This window comes from Heliangelus exortis, chromosome 1 (genome assembly GCF_036169615.1).
Source record: "Heliangelus exortis chromosome 1, bHelExo1.hap1, whole genome shotgun sequence".
Classification (NCBI taxonomy): domain Eukaryota; kingdom Metazoa; phylum Chordata; class Aves; order Apodiformes; family Trochilidae; genus Heliangelus; species Heliangelus exortis.
The window spans coordinates 170,917,643-170,937,508 of NC_092422.1; the positions used below are offsets into that span (position 1 = coordinate 170,917,643).

Here is a 19,866-nt window from a genome sequence, read left to right on the forward strand (position 1 = left end):
AAAGGGATATCAGAGAAGACAGACATCTTGGATTCTCAGTAGTGAGCCTTCTGGATGATGGAAATGCATTATCAGCTTGATGCAGAGGTATCCAAGCTCTTCCTTTCTGTTGTTTTGACTTAATTAACAATGGTCAGTTGTGTAAACTTTAGTTAGAGGGGCAATTAAAAGTAGATTCTGTGCTAGAACCAAGCAGATTTTGGGTCTGAAGATGCTGACAGAAGCTGCAAAAACGCCTTTAAAAATTCTCCTGCTATACCAGTATCCTTTAAGATATTAATAGAATAAGGAGGGTGTGAAGTATTTGTTTCTTAAAGGGAGAAAAACAGACATGATGGATTTCTTGTGAAAAAATATTAGAACACAAAGTAGTAAACACTGTGACCTGCAATATGTGAATTTCAGGTTTCAGCAAGTGATTTAACTTAATTAGAGTAATAACAGAACTGAGAAAAAAAGGAAGGCATAAAAAGATTGATGATGTTTATGAAAGTCATTAAAAAGGTGACGTTGAGAGTAGAACAAAGGAAGGATAATCTTACTCGTTTACATGGTCTGGAGTTTACACAATCATTAAGCATATAATCAAAAGCTCACAAAATAGAACATGCAGTTTGCTTTCAATGGCCTTGAATAAACAGCCTATTCCTTTATGTGCTGCTTAAGAATCTGTACTCATTTGAGTGCAGTATGATAGTTACAAACAAGGTTGTTCAAGGTGATAGGAAAAGGAGGATTAGCATGCCAACTTATCTCTGCTCCTCACACAGATGGGGCCAGAGGCATCAATCATTTGTGATAAGACATTCATATCATATTGACACAGACACAAAGTGTATATCAATGAAAGAAAATCTTACAACATTCCATCCTTCTGAAGTGCTGCCTTGAAATTATGCTATTAAATGCATTGCTATTTGAAAAAAAAATATAACATTAAGAAAATGGTTTAGAAAAACACTCCTACACAAAAAATGTGTGTCACGTTGCAGGTCTAAGAAAAACAATTTGTGAAGTCATATATTGGCATAACACAGAGGCACAAATTCTACATAAACATAAAGGTCAGCAAAGCAAGTGGGACTTTGGGCAGATGATGCAGCATTCTTATGCATACTCATCAATGCCAAGTATGGGGTCCATGGGCTGAACTGAACAAACATAGGCAGCAGGTTTAATATCTTCCATTTCATTCTTCATAAAATCCTGCCCAGTGTTGTTGGCGTTTTCAAAATTCTCTTAAAAAAACCCCAAACAGGCAGAATCTCCGGATAGCAATGTGCTAATATCAATAAAATCTTACGATATTTACACTGGAAAGGTGGCATTTCACAGGACATTGAGGTATTTGATTTTTTGAACACAGTCATACAGTAAATATTCCATTTGGGGTTTTGTGTTTTCATTTTTGTCTTTTGTAAGCAAAATATTCTTGTGGCAAGACATAAAGTTAGCAGAGTCTCAGTGAACAATGTACATTGTCTGCAAAACAGCAGAACTGTTACTTTGTCCCCTGCAACTTGTTAAACTGTTTCTATTAAAAGCTGATAAGTGAGATCTTTCCAGGATCTGATTGAAAAAAAAAATCAATATATTTTGATTAAAGGATGGGTGTTCTTAGAGCTCTAGTGTAAATGGGCCCTCTGGCTTCACTAAGGTCATCGCTGCTGCAACCAACTGCTGCACTGAGTAAATGATATGAATACATGTGGGGAAAATGTATGTACTATAATCAGATGTTTTTCATATCTCTGAAAATCTGACACTACAAAACTGGTAACTATGTCATCTGTTGAAGTACATATTATTGGCTTTGTATGTACCAATTGCAGAAAAAGTTTTATTTCGTAAAGTTTTTTGCTGGTAAGGGAAGATATGCCCAAAGCAAATAATCATCACCAAGCTCTTCAGCACTCAAAATCTAAGTGTCTGCATATTCCAGCTTCACGGAACAGAAGTTACTGATAATTTATTAGGAACAGAAAAACCTCAAAAGCTTCACAAATCTCATAAATGACCACACATTACAACAGATTTTTAAAGTATCAGAGTAAAGTGCATCAGAACAAAGGATTGTTGCACTCTGCTGAAATGTTGAAAACACATAATCATATCTTTTACCTAAAGTTTAAACTTAGTTATTTTCTCATAAGTGTATCTTACATTAAACCAACTGGTTTCAGGTGGCTATAATTCCATTTAACTCTGAAATTCTTTTTGTAATGGGATTGTGATAGGTAAAAAAATGAGTGAGCTCCCAAAGTAAAAATTATGGAAGAACATCTGAATTAGTCCATGTTTTACAGAATTTTCCTACATTCAAACTATGATCCTGTAACAGCCATCTTACATACACTTCTTTAAAATTTACATGATCAGGTTACTTTCAATCAGGTGTTTGCTTTTGAAGAAAATCTGATTGCCTCCCCATTTTGATTCACAACTCAGAGCAGTCTAAACTAACAAACTGGATTCTTCTGCATAAACCTAAACTGGAACATACAGCCACTCTGTCCACACAACCAGGGATTCAGTCCAAGGTAGGAGTCCTAAAACATTTACATATACTAACATTGGGTTCTCAGCATGAACTGCTGCTCTACAAATCCACTCCTACTGGCTGGCACTACTTGCTGAGGTAAATAGCAGACTTAGACTTTCAAACCTTTCATCGAGTTACAAGAAATTAGATAATATTAAAAACAAAACAAACCCCCCCCAAAAAAACAACCCCCAAAAAACCAAACCCAAAACACATCAAAGATCAGTACTAAATTGATAAGCCCTTCTGATCTTGCTCTTCTCCAACTTTTTATGCCAGGTTCAGGGGACAGATTTTATAATAGCATTTCTTAATATCACTAATTAACTATTGTGAGGACTCCCAACAGATATAGATAGAGTATGTTTGAGATAATATACTTTACAAACAGACTAAGGTCAATGCTAAGCAGCCAGTAAACACTCAACAGTGGCCAGAAAAACAGGACTGAACTGAAAGACAAAAAATTCTAAAAAGATGTGATCATGGACCTCTTTCATTTTCCAAATACAGTACCAACATTACAACTGTGTACACTAAGAATTTCAATTGTATTTTAGGATTCTAATAGTGTAATTAGTTCTACAAATTTAACTGGCATCAAGATAGTTTCTTTTTATGTTCTTAAACAACAAAAACCAAACAATAAACAAACAGGGCTTGTGACTTTAACAGAAATAAGGTATAATAGTGCATAAAATAGAGAATTTTAGTGGGACAAGCCATATGGCTGTAGTATGTTGAAGTAGTGCCATTCACACACTTGCCCTATGCCACTCAGGAGCTCTTACTGTTCTAAGAAATAAAACTGCAAAGCAGAAAGAAAATATGGAGGAAGATACAAGAAGACACCAGGGAAAACTCTAGGAATCATCAGGGCCTGACTGCAGTTGTTTATTGTTAATTTAAGTGATAGCAAAAATTATTCCTAGCAGTTAGTTTAGCAAGAAAATATGGATATATACATATGCATACACAATAAAGTGAAATTAGTATGCAACAATTAAGTAGAAAATTACTGACTTGCAGCTGTAGTCTTAATGCATCAAGTGCACAAGCATTTAATCGCTTAGATTAAAATACTTGACTATCAAGAGCAAATTTTTACATTTTTCTTGCTTCTATACAGGAAGTTGAATATTCATGTCCAAAAAAAGTCTGTTAAAATGTGAAGAACACATCAGACAATTATATCAATCTAGACACAGTCTGCAAAGTAACATATATTATTGCTATTTATTAACAACAACATTAGTTAGAAATAAAAGTGTACTTTATTACTATATGTCTATCTTAATAAAGCAGAACTGAATTTACTGTGGATGCCAAAACAATTAGAAGTTATTTTTAGTAGCAACTGCCAGCAATAGAAAAGCCTAGATAATAGTATAGCCCCATACAGTCCCAAACAACTGGCAAGGGAATGGATAAGAATATTTATCTCTAACCTACTACAATGTCAGAAAAAATGCCTATTGCCCAAAGTGGGCACTGATCCCACTGTGTGGCACTGATCCCACTGTGTTAGGTGCAAGTGATGCATCACAGCTGCTGACTATCTAAAGAAAATTTTAGCTGCTAAGTCTGAAGGTCAAAAAGAATCTGAAACATTCCACTGATTTTTGTGTTACTATCTGACAAAGGATTTCTTCTCTAATTCTTTTCTACGTCACAGTTTCTCACATTGCACCTGGAAAACATTATCTACTTCTTAGTACACATTACAAAAATTACAAGCATTTATCCATGCTGTTAAGATGAAAAATTATTTAATTGAGAATAATGTAGTTATAAATTTATCTAATTTCCCTTTTATTCTAAGAACTAAATAAATACACTGAGACACACTGTCAGAACCACAATTATGGTTTAATGGTTTTATGACTTTAATTTTCATCTCTTTCTTATTTTAAATGTGTTGACCTAGAAATGCATGGGTAGGCTACTCAACAAGACCACCAATTAATATATTAAATTAGAAGAATATTTCTTAAACATGCACATCTCCTACCACAACATTATAACAAAAGATACACACAGACCATGCTTTCTTTATTAACAAGAGAGAAGAATGTCACTATATACTGAAGCAACAGTGGTAAATATGGGTAAATACGTGCATATATATTTCACTTTTTTTAAATTCATCTACTCTAAACCCTTCGCAAATAATTTAAGAGCAAATTCAGAGTGCTTTTCCTTATGGATTCCACTCTGAGGGGCTAATGTCAAGAAGTAAGATAACAAATATTGCCTATCTTTATCCTTTAAGAATTCAGTGTCAACTCTTTCTGAACTTGAAGGCTCAAACTTTATTGAAATCTAAACTAATGAAATAGAAAACAAATGAAATAGGATGATTTCAGCTCAAGATTACTTCAGGGCATGCTGAGAAGCATTTTAATCAATACAGTTTGTGTATTTTAAAAAGCTATCCAAAATTCCCTGAAGAAGATGCCAACTTCAGATTAATTGCTTTCTAGGTTTCACTGACTATAACTATGTGTAAAGGCCCAGTAGACTGCAACAAGAACCTTTCACACAAAGATCACAGATTCATATCATGGGGTTTGGGCTGGAAGAGACCGCTGAGATCATCTAGTTCCAATTCCTCTGCCATTGGAAGGGACATCATCCACAAAGCCCAGGCTGCTCAAAGCTCCATCTAACATGCTCTCAAGTTTAGATGCTGGATTTCAATCCTAAAGTTGATCTATTCACCATAAAACCTTCTGAAATTAAACAAAAAGTAAATGTTAAGCATTGGCATAGCCTTCAGCACCACTGCAGGGCATGATATGCAGTAGCTGAGGAGTGCAGACACTGTCTCCTTTCATACATCACCTTTCTAAGGGAGGCTTTTCATTTCATGCACATATCAGTCAGGGTCTAAAGACCTCTGAAATATCCCACTCATTTGTAATGAATAAAAAATTATTCATAATACCATACTGGTCTGCACCAAGACCTACTTGCCAGCTTTTGCTTAAGTCTGTGATAAACTGGTTGTGTTGCTTTCAGTTCTAGTCCAGAAAGACCATACCAATCTCCAGCTTAAACACCTCTGCATTATAGAGTTCATTGTTTGATACAGATATATCTTGCATTTAATCTCCTCTTGTGAAAGCCCTTCTGGTTTCAGATTTTTGAACGTTTTGAGAGGTTTCTGTTTGTTTCTTGGGTTTTTTGTTGCAGTTTTGTTGTTGTGGGGGTGCACGTTTGTTTGTTTGCAGATGTTTGCAAGCTACTCTCATAAACTTCATCTTCTCATTTCCCCATGCCCTAAAAGGCAGTTTGGATTCCTGATAACACACTTCAAGGTTTTTCTGTAATGGAATGAGGAAGTTCACACATAATAAAGCAGCTGCAAACAGACAGGGATCAATAACTAAAGGTCAGATCACAGCAAGCACGTGACAAGCAGCTCTAGAATTTGTGCTTTCATGTGAACATGAAATCCAATCTATTTGCTTTCATACCAGCACTACTGCCCATAACCTTGTTTTCAGCAATCCATAACACCCAAATTGTTTTCTGTCAAGGTCTGAAGCTGTCTCCTAAATCTATCACCTGCTGTGGCATTCACCAGAGTTAACAAAAAAGAAGGGCCCTGACACACATAGAGTTCTCAGAAATTACAGTAAACTGTGCTTTGGTGACTAATGGCCCAAGTGCAGGCCTGAATGAAACACCAGTGATTAGCAGCTAACATTGTAACAATAGTTGCTTATATATTATTTCATTAACAATAAAAATCTATTTACTCAGCATAATCTTACTTCAGGCACTAGTTAGCTATCTTGCCCAACTATGAAGCACAGACATAATTTTGTAAAACTCAGTCCAAATTTCACATGGTTTCTCAAATTTCTATAGTCATATGTAAGACAAGTAATACAGAGTCATGGCTTTGTCCCCATTTTGAATAACACTTTTTACCCTTAGCTTAGGGCAGTAGCTTACATTTCTTTTTGTGCATTTGTGAGCTGTCTTATTTAAAGTGTATTTTGTCTTGAAGTCTAGTCTTTCATTCCCTAGGGATAAGTTTTAAAGGAGATGATGTTTGTTACCTCCAGAGCATGTTCTTTCTATTGTGAGGAGAACAGAGAAGAATTCAGTGGCCACCAACCAACAGCAAATTATGAATGGAGCCTTCTGACTAGAAGGTGATCTCCTATCATTCTGGGTTTGTATGGCAATGTTTTGTTATCAGGGGACTGTGAGGTGGCTTCTCTGAGAAGGCATCAGAAGCTGCCCCTATGAGCCACAGAGTCCAGGAAGTTCCAAGATGAACCTTCTGCTGGCCAAGGAAGTTCAGCCCAGGCAGAAGGAAAGGGTGGGAAGGAGGCATTTTAAGATTTGTTTTTATTTCGCATATCCTTCTCATATTTGATTTAAATTATGCTTTTCCAAGCCAAGTTTGTTTTGCCTGCAATGATAACTGGCCAGTGATCTCTCCATGACCTTACCTTGACCTATGAGCCTTTAGTTTTATTTTCTTCTCCCATGTCCAACTGAGAAGGAAAACAATAGAGTGGATTTGGTGGGCACCAGGTGCCCAGCAGGTGTCCAGCCAGGGTCAGTCCTCCACACCCATCACTAATGCACAAGCATATAAAGGTTCAACCTCCCTAATGCTTCAGTCTTCTTCAAACAGAACTTATAAGGCTCTTGCACTAACTCTGCTTTCCTCCTATGCTCATTAAGTTTATAGCTGTTTTGCTACTGTTTACTCTCATGTTTTCTCTCTTGGCCAAAAATATGCTGGGAATAGAAATAACTACTTATTATTTTAAAATTCAAAGGTTATAGGATCCCTACAGAATTTAAGCCCTAGGACAAAAAGAAAAAGGATGGCTCCAGGATCAGCTCCCAGCTGAAAAGAGAGGCCAAACAAACCCTAAGAGTTTTGGTATTGACTATTTCACTGAAGAACTGGCTCCTTTTACAAAAAAACCAAAACCTTTTAATTCACTGAAGGCAGATTCTCCAGTCTCATTGTAGCTAGGAGAATTCATGAAATTTGTTACCTGGATAAAAACATACAGCATATACTGACAAAACTTACATAAAATCTGTATCCCCATGAAAAACTGTGTAGTACCTGATGGGCCGATTTTCTTTACTATCAAAGAGTGAGAAGATTACTTCCAGTTCCTCTCCCAGATTGGAGCACATCAGACTCTTCATCTGAACAAAAAGATGGTGGCTGCTTGCTGGTACTGGTGTGTCTTTTTTCCGATGACGATGCTCCATCTAAAATTACCACAAACAACAGAGTGACCAGTGGAATTACTACTAAAAATCTCAAACAAAAGAGATAAAAACCATATTAGTGAACTGCTTTCTTAATACCATTTTTAAAATTTTTAATTCAGTATTAATTTGTAATAACTTCAAGTGGGTTTTTTTGGGTTGGTTTTTTTTTTTTTTTTGTATCTGTGAATCACAAGGAAGTAATTTTCCCAATGTTCCTAATGATGTTTAGGAGAAAAATAGCCTCTAGAAGTTTTCTACTCTGAAAATTCTAAGTCACTTTTTGTGCTTTAACAATATAGTTTTTCGTAGCTGTATTACACTTAATGATCTGATATTCCATTATACAAAACCAGAAAAGATACTTATGTAGAAAAATAAATACCAGTATTTTTAAATGGAAAAAAACCTTCACGTCCATATTTTATAATCTTGGACAGACTGATGTATAGAAGCTACTGAATTCTCTTGATTTGACTTTACCATTCATATTTTCACCAATTCAACCTTCCATTAAGAGCATGACAACATTAAATTCTACTATTTCTCTCATAACAAAAATAATTCTAAACAGCAGTCTTACTGCAGTTTTGAAAGTTACTTAGCTTTCAAACTGAGGTCACAGTGGGCTTCTTTCTTCCCACTCTTTATTTTTGAAAGTGCACTCCATGAGTTCCATTTTTAGCTTCCTGTGTTATTTTTCCTCTCTATGTTTTTTGTTATGATTAATGGTTACTCACTGTATTTCATCTAGTGCTTCAACAGGATTCCATAAGATTACATATGGCTTTGAAACAGCCCAAAGGTATACAAATTCTGGCATGAAGAAATTACTATTAGACATTGCAAATTCTCAACCTAAATAGCTAAATATAGCAAAAATATATTCAAATTTCAGACAAAAGTGTAGCCTTTATTTTTTTTCTTTACTCTACCTTTAAATAAAAAAGTTAACATGAATCCAATTTAGTTTAAATAAAACCTTAGGCAAGCAATGCTCAGAATTGTATAGCTGTAACCACTGCAGTATTTAAATAAGAGCCAAGGCCCACATAATTGAATTGACAAGTTTTCTTAGCTCTCACTGGAATATAAATCAGGGTAAGAAATATCAGTGTTGGATTCAGTAAATCAAGATGGGCTTTTATACCCAAAGGAGAGCTTCTCTATGCAGTTTAGATGCTATTTACATTAATACATTAGAAAAAAAATCAATAACCCAGTGTGATAAATTTTGACAATATGTGTAGCATGACATAAATCATATCTAACAGGACTCAGGGGGCAGGTAAAACTCTCATGAAAAAGAGTCTCATAAGCTTTTATTGATGATTAAATGAATGTTAACTGGCACAATTTTTATAATATATCAGAAAACAGAACTTTCAACGAATAACATATAAAATGAGTGTGTGTACATACAAATTTGATATCAAACCAAAGCACCTCATACAGATGTAGAGATTACACAACTGTTCAAAAGAAAACTTCTTTCCTCATAGTAAAACTCATTACATTATTAAAAAAAAAAAAAAAAAAAAAAGTTTATTTGAACAAAACAAAAGTATTTTTGGCTAAGCAGAGGAAACCTGCCACCAAAACATCAGTATGTAATTTGATAGCAGAAGTACAAGTCCTGTATTCACATACCAGCCTGTAGAGCTCTGTAATGCTGATCTCTTCAGGATCCACCATAGCATATTCTTTTCTTGGTACTAAGTCAAGTCCCAGTTGTCTGTATGAGAAATGGAATAAGAGTGAGTAGCTTTTACACACAAAGGAAACAAACTCACTATCTACGTTTAATAGAAACATTCCTCCAAACAACATACATGTGAACTGGTCCTCTACAATTGGTTTAGCTTTTTTTAAATATATGTTGTCTGTACTCACCATTCAGGGATGATTCTTCCCTTTCTTCACTTTGTAATATTTATAGAATAGTTTTTTCCACAAATTTTAAATCTCTTTCATAATGTGGACAATGTCCACAATAGATACTGTCCTTTGTACTATTGTGGAGATTGTACAATGCAAATCACATTAGTATTGTCAATTTGAATGACAACCATGGAGAAGAAGATAAAAAGAAAATCCATCAAATGCCAAAATATCAGATTATTTTTAATTTGGACTGGATGGAGTCAAAGCTACTTGGCTGTATCCTCTGAACAAAATAATGAAATGAGTAAACAGGAATAAAACCATTTTCAGCACAGCAGCAAACAATAAAGATTAAGAACACATATGAGCAGTCATGCTGAATCTAGAAAAACTTGAAAGATTAGAAAGTTTTTTAAAAATCTGTTTTTAAAGTGTAGAAACTGACCACTTCAAAAGCCATCACATCTCCATTCAGTTAGCACAAAATTCTAAGCAGACATTTCATAATACAGTTAATCACATTTCTTTCACTATGTTAGGTATTCAAGCTTTCAGATAGCAGTAGCTGCAGAAACCATGAAATTCAGTTCATGCTGCTACTGAATACTGCTGCATTAGTCAGAATTTAATTGAAGAAATACCAGCTAAAGAAAAGACTTTGGAAACAGCACCCGAAGGCCAAAAGGTATTCTAACATTCTCCTCAATTTTTTTTTTCTTTTAAAAATGTAAAATAATACAACTGGCATTACCTCTTATTAATTATTCAGATAAAAGAAACATGCAGAGCATTGTAGCAAGATGTATGTTAGAGATGCCCAAGTAGGACATGAAATGTGTGACTCAAGCAAAAAAAAGAAACAATGTCAGACAATATACTCTCATTTGAAACAGCAGAGCTATGCCCATGTGTGACCCAGGTATCTGGCCAGGTATATTTTAAAATGATGTAAAAGGATGCTGCAGACATTCCAATGCATTTTTCTTGTAGACATTACCACTGCTATGTAAAATAAGCTGAGAGAAGCAAGGAAAACAAAACAAATCTCTTTTCACCGTTAGGATACAGCAGACAGAAAATCAATGTTTTGGACCGAAGTCCATTAAAAAGAACAAAGGTGACATGTCAGAAATTTTTCCTGCATTTCAACATTCTACGATAAGTCTAAGGCTGTAGCATTATAATTAGATTACACTCTTTTAACTCATTATTATGTTCACTCACTCATTGCCCCAGTCCAGCCGAGCAGTGATGTGTCTCTTGACATCCTTCATGCGATCGTGAGTGAGGTGGCCAACGAGCACCTGCCTGCGCAGGTCCAGGATCTCATTCATGATGTGCCACAGTCGGTGAAAGAGATCCCCCTCATTCCTCTGTGAGACAAAAATCCTGTTACTTCTACATCACTTGCATAAGCTGACAATCCTAATAAATACAGATGCAGTGGGAAAATCAATCAATTATTCCCCTTTTTAGTCTTTTTTCTCCTTGTTGTACTGTCACCATTTTACCTGCATGTGTGCGTGTCCACACTAAACCATTTCAGAGCTTACTGCAGACCCTGTCTTTGCACAACACTCATTCCAAACATTCACTCCAACTCTTGATGCCTCATTTTAACACAGTCCAATTACTGTGATGCTTATGACAAAAACTCAACAAACAAATTTTTTCATGCCATAGCACTGTTTTATTCCAAGAACATGTTTGTTCTGTGCTGCTCTCTCTCTGCAAACTAAGTCACCAAGACTATTTGAACTCATACACAAGTGGGTGAAAAGGCAATGATAGCTCATAGCCTCCAAAATCTGAACCATGGAGTATTAATGTTCTTTTAAATTGTTCATGCATGGATGTAACTGTACACACTATTACTGTCTAACTCTAAATAAACAGTACCACATAGACAGAATCTTGTCCAGACAGCTCTCCAGCTAACTGTGAAGCTGGAGAAATTACGTGAATTATTGCTTTTTGAGTCACATCCTCCTACTCTAATTATACACCAGTTAAGTACAGAAACAATTTCCCATAACAGTCTCCTCCCAAACAGAAGTTCTTTTCACTCTTCCTTCACCAATTCTAAGTAGTTTTACTTGATATAGTTTTTCTGAGAAACCGTAGCTTGAGAAAATTCTTGCAATCTCCATTGTGATGCATCACACAAAGTTGAAAAAAACATTCCTATTTGGATTTGTTCTGCCAGTTCTTGCCAAAAAACCATAAGCCCATTCCCCTTTTCCTTCTTCCTACAAACAAATAGCATAAAACCAGTTCAGCTAGTTCTGCTTTACACTTACTATAAAAAGGTAAAAATCACTTAAAAGAACCATTACTCTCTGTCAGTAATGTTTATATTCCAAGGGCTCTGACAAACTGCTGCTTTATAAAACTACTCTTTTTGTTTCACATTTCCTCACTTCATAAGCTCATCAAAGTGGACACTAATTTACTGTTTATCTTATATTTCTGTCTGGAAAAAAATCCAGTGTATTTTGAACATGCAGTAACAATAGCAGTGAAGAAAAAAGTTTCTTAGGAAGAAACAACTTAATAATAGGGTTATTTGAAACTTAACTTACACAACTTAATAATAGGGTTATATGAACTTTCAAAGTAAAAGAAAAACAAACAAAACAGTCATACAAATACCCCTTAAATTAGTAGCAAGAGAGAAAAAAGACTTTGTAAGAAAGTTACTGAGAATTAGGTGACAATATCTTTTTACAGTTTTCCATCAGACATTAGTGTATAAAGATTTTGTTTCTGGTTAGAAAAACCAAGTCAAATAAACACTTAATTCAGGTGCATCTTTGGTTTTGGTATCTGATGACAAGCTCTACTGATGTATATAATTCCTGTGAATACAAGTGACACATGAAAGTTTAACAACACTTAGATGTGCTTCAAACATTTCAGAAAACTTCTTCCCATAATAATTTAGAGAAATTTCAAACAAGCTTTGAAGAAAGTTTCCTGTTTGTCAAAAAACAGTTCATACTGCTTAATTAAAATTTCACAGTCAAGGATAAAGTTATATTCTATTACTTAGAATCCAACAGAAAGAAATACTTGATTTTGTATGTTCTTGTGTAAAAGCTCTTACTAAGTTAATAAGCAACTGCAGGATCCAGAAAGGTCACCTGATTCTGAACAGCCTCTTTAAACAAATCCATACAGACATCTCAAAAAAGGCAGTGGACTGGCTACTTCTACACCATCCTGGTACAGAAGGGTCTGTAGGTGGTCTGTGGCCACCACTCTTTGCTCTTTCTTAGGTAGCAGAAGTAGTCCCTGTATCAGCTGAAGGTAGCTTATCTTCTCACAATTTAAGTCATAATTACCAACTCAGCATTGAATTAAGACAAGAGGTTGGAGACCACATGAACAAGTTTTGGAGACAAGTGAACAGTTTTTTATTATTTGTGATGTTTTCACATGCTGCCAGGTCCAAACAGCAGTTTAGTTGTAAAGTAGTAGATTAGAAGGTCAAATATTAAAATCATAAGGCAATCCTTATGCAAATCACAATTTAAAACTAAAGACTATTTGTGAAACCCTTAAAGACACAACTCTACAGTCAAAAGATAGTAGAGAAAAAAAAAAGTTCAGTTAATAGAAGAAGCAGAAGTACACACTGAAAAAGAAAATAATTATTATGTCTTAGATGATGTGCAAAACCATGCTAGAAGATGGATAACAGCCAGTGAAGGTTGAATTTCAATCAGAATAAAGAGAGACACTGAACAGGTTTCTTTCTGTGTTTTGTAAGAACACTGAAACAAAACAGTTTCTACCAGTGGTGGCAGACAATTTAGAGGATGAAATGGAAGGATTTCATACAGTGAAAAAGTAACTCACTGGGCTAAAATCTCTCAAGGATATGGGAAACTGCAGCAGGTTCACAGGAGAAAGTGAGTAAAAAACAAGCTTTTATCTAAGATTCTACTGATACTGAACAATTAGGTAAATAAAGTATAATAGTCCCACATCTATATAATTTATGTAATGAAGCAAGATCTGCTTAAATGACTGGTGACTCAGAAGAGGACTATAAATAGAAAACCACCAGGTGCCTGAGTTTGGAAGTAATAAAAGTTTGCCTACCTTTACTTATAAAGAACGAAAATTAATTACAAAAAAAAAATACAATTAAAGAAGTCAAACTTGATGCTTTTTTACTGAAAAGTATACTCACTGTAACATTTAAACAACAGTCTATCTTTTGAGTTAGTACTAAATAAAAGCAACATCATTCAGGGTACTTGCCACATAGAGTTGTTTCCACATCGTTCCCCAGTCTCTTAAAGTTGATGTCATTTCTGTAATAACAGAATCTTCTGTTGGAATAACCATTTCAAATTGTCTATAAAGAGCAGAAGAACACCAGCATTACAAATCCCATTACAGTTATGAATATAAAGACTTTATTCCTGTCAACAATAATGTCGATCATGGGAACTCCTTTAGTTTATGACACTTTTTATTTGTACATTTCATTTAAACTCCATGGAAAAGTCTTGGGTGAAAATAATTTAATCCCCCTGGAAAATCTTGGTCCTAGAGAATTCAAAGTGAGTTTTTTTTACTCTGACATTAGTATGTCAAAAATACACTTCCACAGAGGAGTAATTCCCAGTTTCCAAAAGGATCTTTTAATTTTAGTTTAGACTCTTAAACAGTGCCACTTCCACTCTTTTTTATATCTGTTTATAGGTACAAGACAGAAAATGCCATTCCTTCATTTGAAAGAGAACACAAAAGTCAAAAGAAGCCTAGTACAGTGAGAGTGATTTCTTGTTTATTTGATGCTGTCCAAGGAAAAGCTGTGTTGACTTGGTCAAGACAAACTCTCTACCATACCATCACTTTACACACCATCATCACTACCCCTTTGTTTTCACACACAGTACATTTTGAAGGTTTGCATTCATGCCTTGATTACTTTTCTTGTGGTATCATTTCTCTCCTATCAAGTTAATGTGACAATGTGAGAGTTCCTGGCTGTGATGTGCTGTAGGGCATAGGGCAAATGGCACAAATATGACACAGACTACAAAGAAAACAGGCAAATGAACTCTGCAAACTCCTCCAGCACTGTCATGGTGTTTGCAAAAATTACTCCATCTTAAAGTTTTGTTTTATTGTGATTATTTTCACCAACTTTATTTCACTGAACCTTCGGTTTTATCTACAACCACGTTTAAAGGAGAAAGCACTGCAGGGCATGACAAACCACATAGGGCTTGAACTCCATAGCAAACAGCAAAGTTTACCAGCAATGCAGAGCCATTTTTGCCTGTGGGAATGAAACTTTTTGGGTTTTCTAAATATGATTACAGTGTTCATGGTCATTTTTGCCCATCATGAATCATGGACCTTCTACTCATTCATTCATGCTGCCAAAATAAAGGTAAGGTACAACTGTTGTTTAGGCATTCATCTATTATGATGAACAGTGTCTTTACCTAAACATGTTGCAAACTGCTATGTATCAATTCTCTATTCATGAATTTAAATAAATTACAAAACATGAGTGCTCCCAAACTAAGTCGAATTTTGGAAAAAAATGTGTTGAGCTAAGCTCACCAAAAAAAATTTTTAAGTGATACTGTCAAGGTAAGAATTACATATAAAAAGAATAAAAATCAGCTTTCCTTTTATATATAACATTACAGTTACAAAACACATTTTTTAAACTAATTCTAACCTATTGTTCTGATTTTTACTATCTATTAAAAAAATGAAAAGAGATCGATTGTTGTTAAAAATAAATTTTGGCTCTTCATCTCCTGAAGAAAAGAAGGAAAAAACATCTCAATTAATTCATAGGGGGTTTTAGTGTAATATTTTGCCATTGAACTGATTTTTTTTTTTTTAGAATGCCAGCTGTCGACCATGCTATAGCTGCTGTTCTCAAAGAAAGCAATTAATCTTAAACAGCAAGCTAATGGGCAGCTTCTGTACAGAATAACTTGTAATTAAGGCAATACCTTTTTCAAGCCAAACTTAACAACAGGAAGTGAAAATATGTAATTGTTTTCTCTTTCCTCTATACACCACAGACTGATATTCCTAATTGTGCTCCATGTATTTTTAGAATACATCACATCAATTTTATCATCATGCAAGAGTATCAGGCTAGCTAAAGACAACCATTTCTAGTCCTGTGGCAGTAAGCTGAAATTAAGATACTATAACATAACAAAATCACAACTTTACAAGCAAAGACCTTGGGTAAAAGTAAACGATCATATTTAAGTATTTGAATCCAGAACATTTCACCTACCCTTTGTTCTTAACACACGCATTTTTCAAGTGAATGTAGTTGGATGGAAATATGCCCTGAAAAATAAAACAGTTTAGGTAAAAACAAAAAAACACTCCTCTTGCATGAGTTTGCCACTTAATATGCAAATGTGTGCTGAAATAGAAGTCCTCCAAATAATTACCAAAAAAAAAAAACCAAACAGAAAAGAATGCAATTTATACTCATTATTTACCTAGTGCAAACTAAAATCCCATATTCAGTAGAGTTTAAATCCTTCAGTACTTCAGAAAATTAAAAGAAAAACATGTGTAGAACACATAGAAGACTGATTAAGAGCTCACTTATCCTAGATGTTAATTTTTCCTGCCTTGAGAAGAAACATATCAGATAGGGTTCAAATAAATGTTAATAAAATGCAATAAAAATAAAGCCAAGTTAATGAAGAAAGTCAAAATAAGCTTTTATTTGGTGGCTGCTATGCTCTTCAGTGGATGGGAAAGCTGTGGTAAAGATCTTCAGTGTCCTGACAGGGGTGGTCCTCTTTTTGTTCTTTAAGTGCTCTCCACTGTTCTTTAGACTAAAAAGCATTGCTGCAACAACCATACTGTTCTTACAGCACACTAATGATAAATCAGAACAATATGCAAAATAAAGCAACGGGGCTCCAAGCTTCTGGCTTGGAACATAAAATGGTACAACTCATCACAGAATGCAGTGTGGGAAAATACATCTATACTCTCTTCATAATATGGCCAGCTGCATACAACTTTCCTTTGTGATAATGGTGCCCCATCTTCTTTCAACATAGACTTTAGACCTTCAACAAAAACACATCAACTACATGGAGGCAACTGCCATTGTGAGTGCTCCTGCTCCTCAGCAATGTGAAGTAGTTCAGAAGAGCATCTCCCAAGGACAGCAAGATGCACAGCCTTGCATTTTTAACAGTGAGCCAGAAAACAGGATGGCTGCATATGCACTCCTGCTGCAGACCAGCTGCCACAGATAATTTCTTCAAGTGTCAAAGCTGGCAGAATAACAAAAGAAGAATCTTGCCAGAGCAATAGCAGTAACAAGCAAAGCTACAAGGTGCTCTCATTACTTTACTTTCTGAGAGACTCCCTTCCAAAACCCAATTTAGCAAACGGCTTGCATTCACACTAGGACAGCAGAAAATACATCTCTCATTTCTTCACACATCAAGTCATGTTTAGAAAGCCTATTCATAATTTCTATCTACACATTTGACAGACCACAAGGCAAGACTGACAGAAAGCGTGTGGTGAAAATTGCAACAAAAGACACAGAAGAGGCAGTAACAAACCCCAACTGCTCATGTCTTATAAATCAGATTGCAATATACATCAATGAGGCCAAAGCAGTATACATGAGAGTAGACTCTGTGGCCAAACTGATTGTTCACACTGACCTTCCACATAAAGCAAAGGAAATTTATGTGAGTAGAGGCACAAAAGGCCAATGACTTATGAGATGAGCCCCTAGAAGCTTTTGAAATCATTGTATTTGTTCCCCATCTTTGCAGCTGAAGAGGCTTGGAAATGAAAAAAAAAAAAAAAAAAAAAAGGTGACTCTTAGAATCTGGGTTAAAGGAGCAACACATGATGTAAGATTTTCAATGGCTTTAAAAACACTAAAAAACTAAAAATTGAGGGAGGAAAAAAAATAAATCTTGAAATGGTTTCCCATAAGAAAACCAAAATCTTCAGTCACAGAGCGAAGTCTACAGGAGAGACTAACAAAATATAAAGACTGATCAGACAGGTAAAGCTTGAATGTATTTAACATGAACAAATGCTGAAATACAAATTTTATAGTATTTCATGTCTGAATGCAGGAAAAAAAACAGTGAAGTCTAATTTAGAGTAATATCAGCTACACTACTATGGAAATCAAAGACTATACTCCAAAGAAATATATAATGAACCATGTATTTTACATGACAATACAGATCTTTTATTCAATTGTTACCCTGCTGGCTGCTCTAAATTAATTCATAACATCAAGAAAAACAGGCACAGTTCAACCAACTTCTCCAACAGTATTTACAATTTGTATTCTCAATAGTCTTTTCCCTTCAACATAGCTCCCTCTGAGTTCATAATCCAAAAAGAAGAAAAAGAAAATTCACCAGAGCCTCAGATTTCAAAGTGTATCATCCTAATACTTGGGAGCATTTCAGAAGTGTAATTCATGTTCAAATCAAATCAAAGCAATATCAGTAATATATTTAAAATTAATATCTGATTTTCTTTTAAGAGTAAATATCACATACATATAAGGAGACTATAAGCTTTTAAAAAATAAATACATGTTTTTGCTAAAAAAGGCAAAACTGCAATTGACTTTTACCTTAACATTGGGGTTTTTTAAGGCAAATCCTCTGTACCATCCTGTGAAGAAAGAACATTTTGCTTTTTAAAGTATGCAAATCATTTCCAGATGTAAAACAGATTTCATCTTTCCCTTTTGGACAGATATGACAATTACACAGAGCTGTCAGACTGCACTCATTTAAAAGAATTCCTATACAATGTCTCATTTAAACCAACTCATATGCAGATTATTTAAATCACACTATTTCAGGAATTATACTTTAACCTTGTCTTCCCAAATGTTTCTAACAATGTAATCCCAATATAGTTTGCACTAGGCACCACACCAGGCAAGAGGGAAATGCTTTCAATACTCCCTGCAAAGATTTACGAATCATTTTTGGACTTCATGCTCTAAATCTATCAGCCACTATAAAAATTTGTAATATACCTGATAGATAGAAAGAACAAATCTCATGCCTTCTCTAAGACTGCTAACAGTATACAATCCTTATATGAAAATTACCCATACAATCCTAAATTATCAAAAACTCATACTGACAGGCAAGCCATGCACTAAGGAGGCAGATTACGAAAAAAAAAAAAAAGTTTATTTCTCTTACAGTGGTAACAGGCATTTGCTAAAATTGTAACTATTCTCTACCTCTAAACAGAGGCAGGAGAGGATGTTTGCTCTCCATTAAGATTTGAACTTATGATTTTTAATTCATTTGAATGGATCTCGATGGCAGCCAGGCTTCCCTTGGAAATACTAAGATATCAGAATAATCTTAGTAAGAAGTTCTGGCTGTTTTTATTAGACATTAGGAAGAAATATGTGAGGGTGGTGAGACACTTGAACATGTTACCCAAGGAGGTTGTGGCTGCCCCCTCCCTGGAAGCATTCAAGACCAGGTTGGATGGGGCCTTGAGCAACCTGGTCTGGTGGGAGGTGTCTCTGCCCATGCAGGGGGTTGGAACTGGATGATCTTTAGGTTCCTTCCAACAAAAAACATTCCAGGATTCTATGATTCTACAAATGTTCATTAAATCAAGAGATTAAATAAAAAGAATTAACTTCAAATTAATTATTACAGGGATTAGAACTCACTAGAATTGTGAAAAAATGGTCAGGCTTGAATATCTTAAATTATTGACTTCAAAAATAACAAAGTTCAAATCAACACTATGCAAAACTTCATTACCACTGGAATTCCAGTCTGTGAACTCACCATCACATTTCTCCAATATTTGAACAGTGTCTCCAATCTCCAGTGATAGGCCATGTGGGACTGTCCCTCGAAAACCAGCTATTACTGAAAAAGATAACAAGTTTCAATTATTTACAGCATCCAAATGTCAACTACTATTCCTCTTCTTAACGAAAATAGTATATTAACATGGGAAGTTAAGTTAGAACAAACAGGCTTACTGAAATTTAGTAAGCTGTAGGAAGAACCAGAAGTTAAGCCACTTTTATGAGCAGAAAATTTAAAATGCAAGACACAGAAAAAAACTCACAGACCTATTATACAAAGATGGAAACCTTGCACAGGAGGACACTTTTAACTAGACCTACC

The 19,866-nt window shown here is 35.0% G+C and overlaps 1 protein-coding gene across 6 annotated transcripts in view; it reads right to left on the minus strand.

The window, feature by feature from the left end:
• The window catches only part of DOCK4 (dedicator of cytokinesis 4), a 233,927-nt gene that overhangs the window by 130,124 nt on the left and 83,937 nt on the right, over positions 1–19,866 (minus strand). For all 6 annotated transcript variants that reach the window (XM_071733657.1, XM_071733658.1, XM_071733655.1 and 3 more), the window contains exons 2-8: positions 19,519–19,602; positions 18,324–18,364; positions 15,972–16,027; positions 13,952–14,048; positions 10,907–11,055; positions 9,449–9,533; positions 7,647–7,798 (exon numbers count right to left, since the gene is read on the minus strand). In XM_071733657.1, the coding sequence (XP_071589758.1) occupies positions 7,647–7,798; positions 9,449–9,533; positions 10,907–11,055; positions 13,952–14,048; positions 15,972–16,027; positions 18,324–18,364; positions 19,519–19,602 (664 nt within the window). The remainder of the gene's footprint in view (positions 1–7,646; positions 7,799–9,448; positions 9,534–10,906; positions 11,056–13,951; positions 14,049–15,971; positions 16,028–18,323; positions 18,365–19,518; positions 19,603–19,866) is intronic.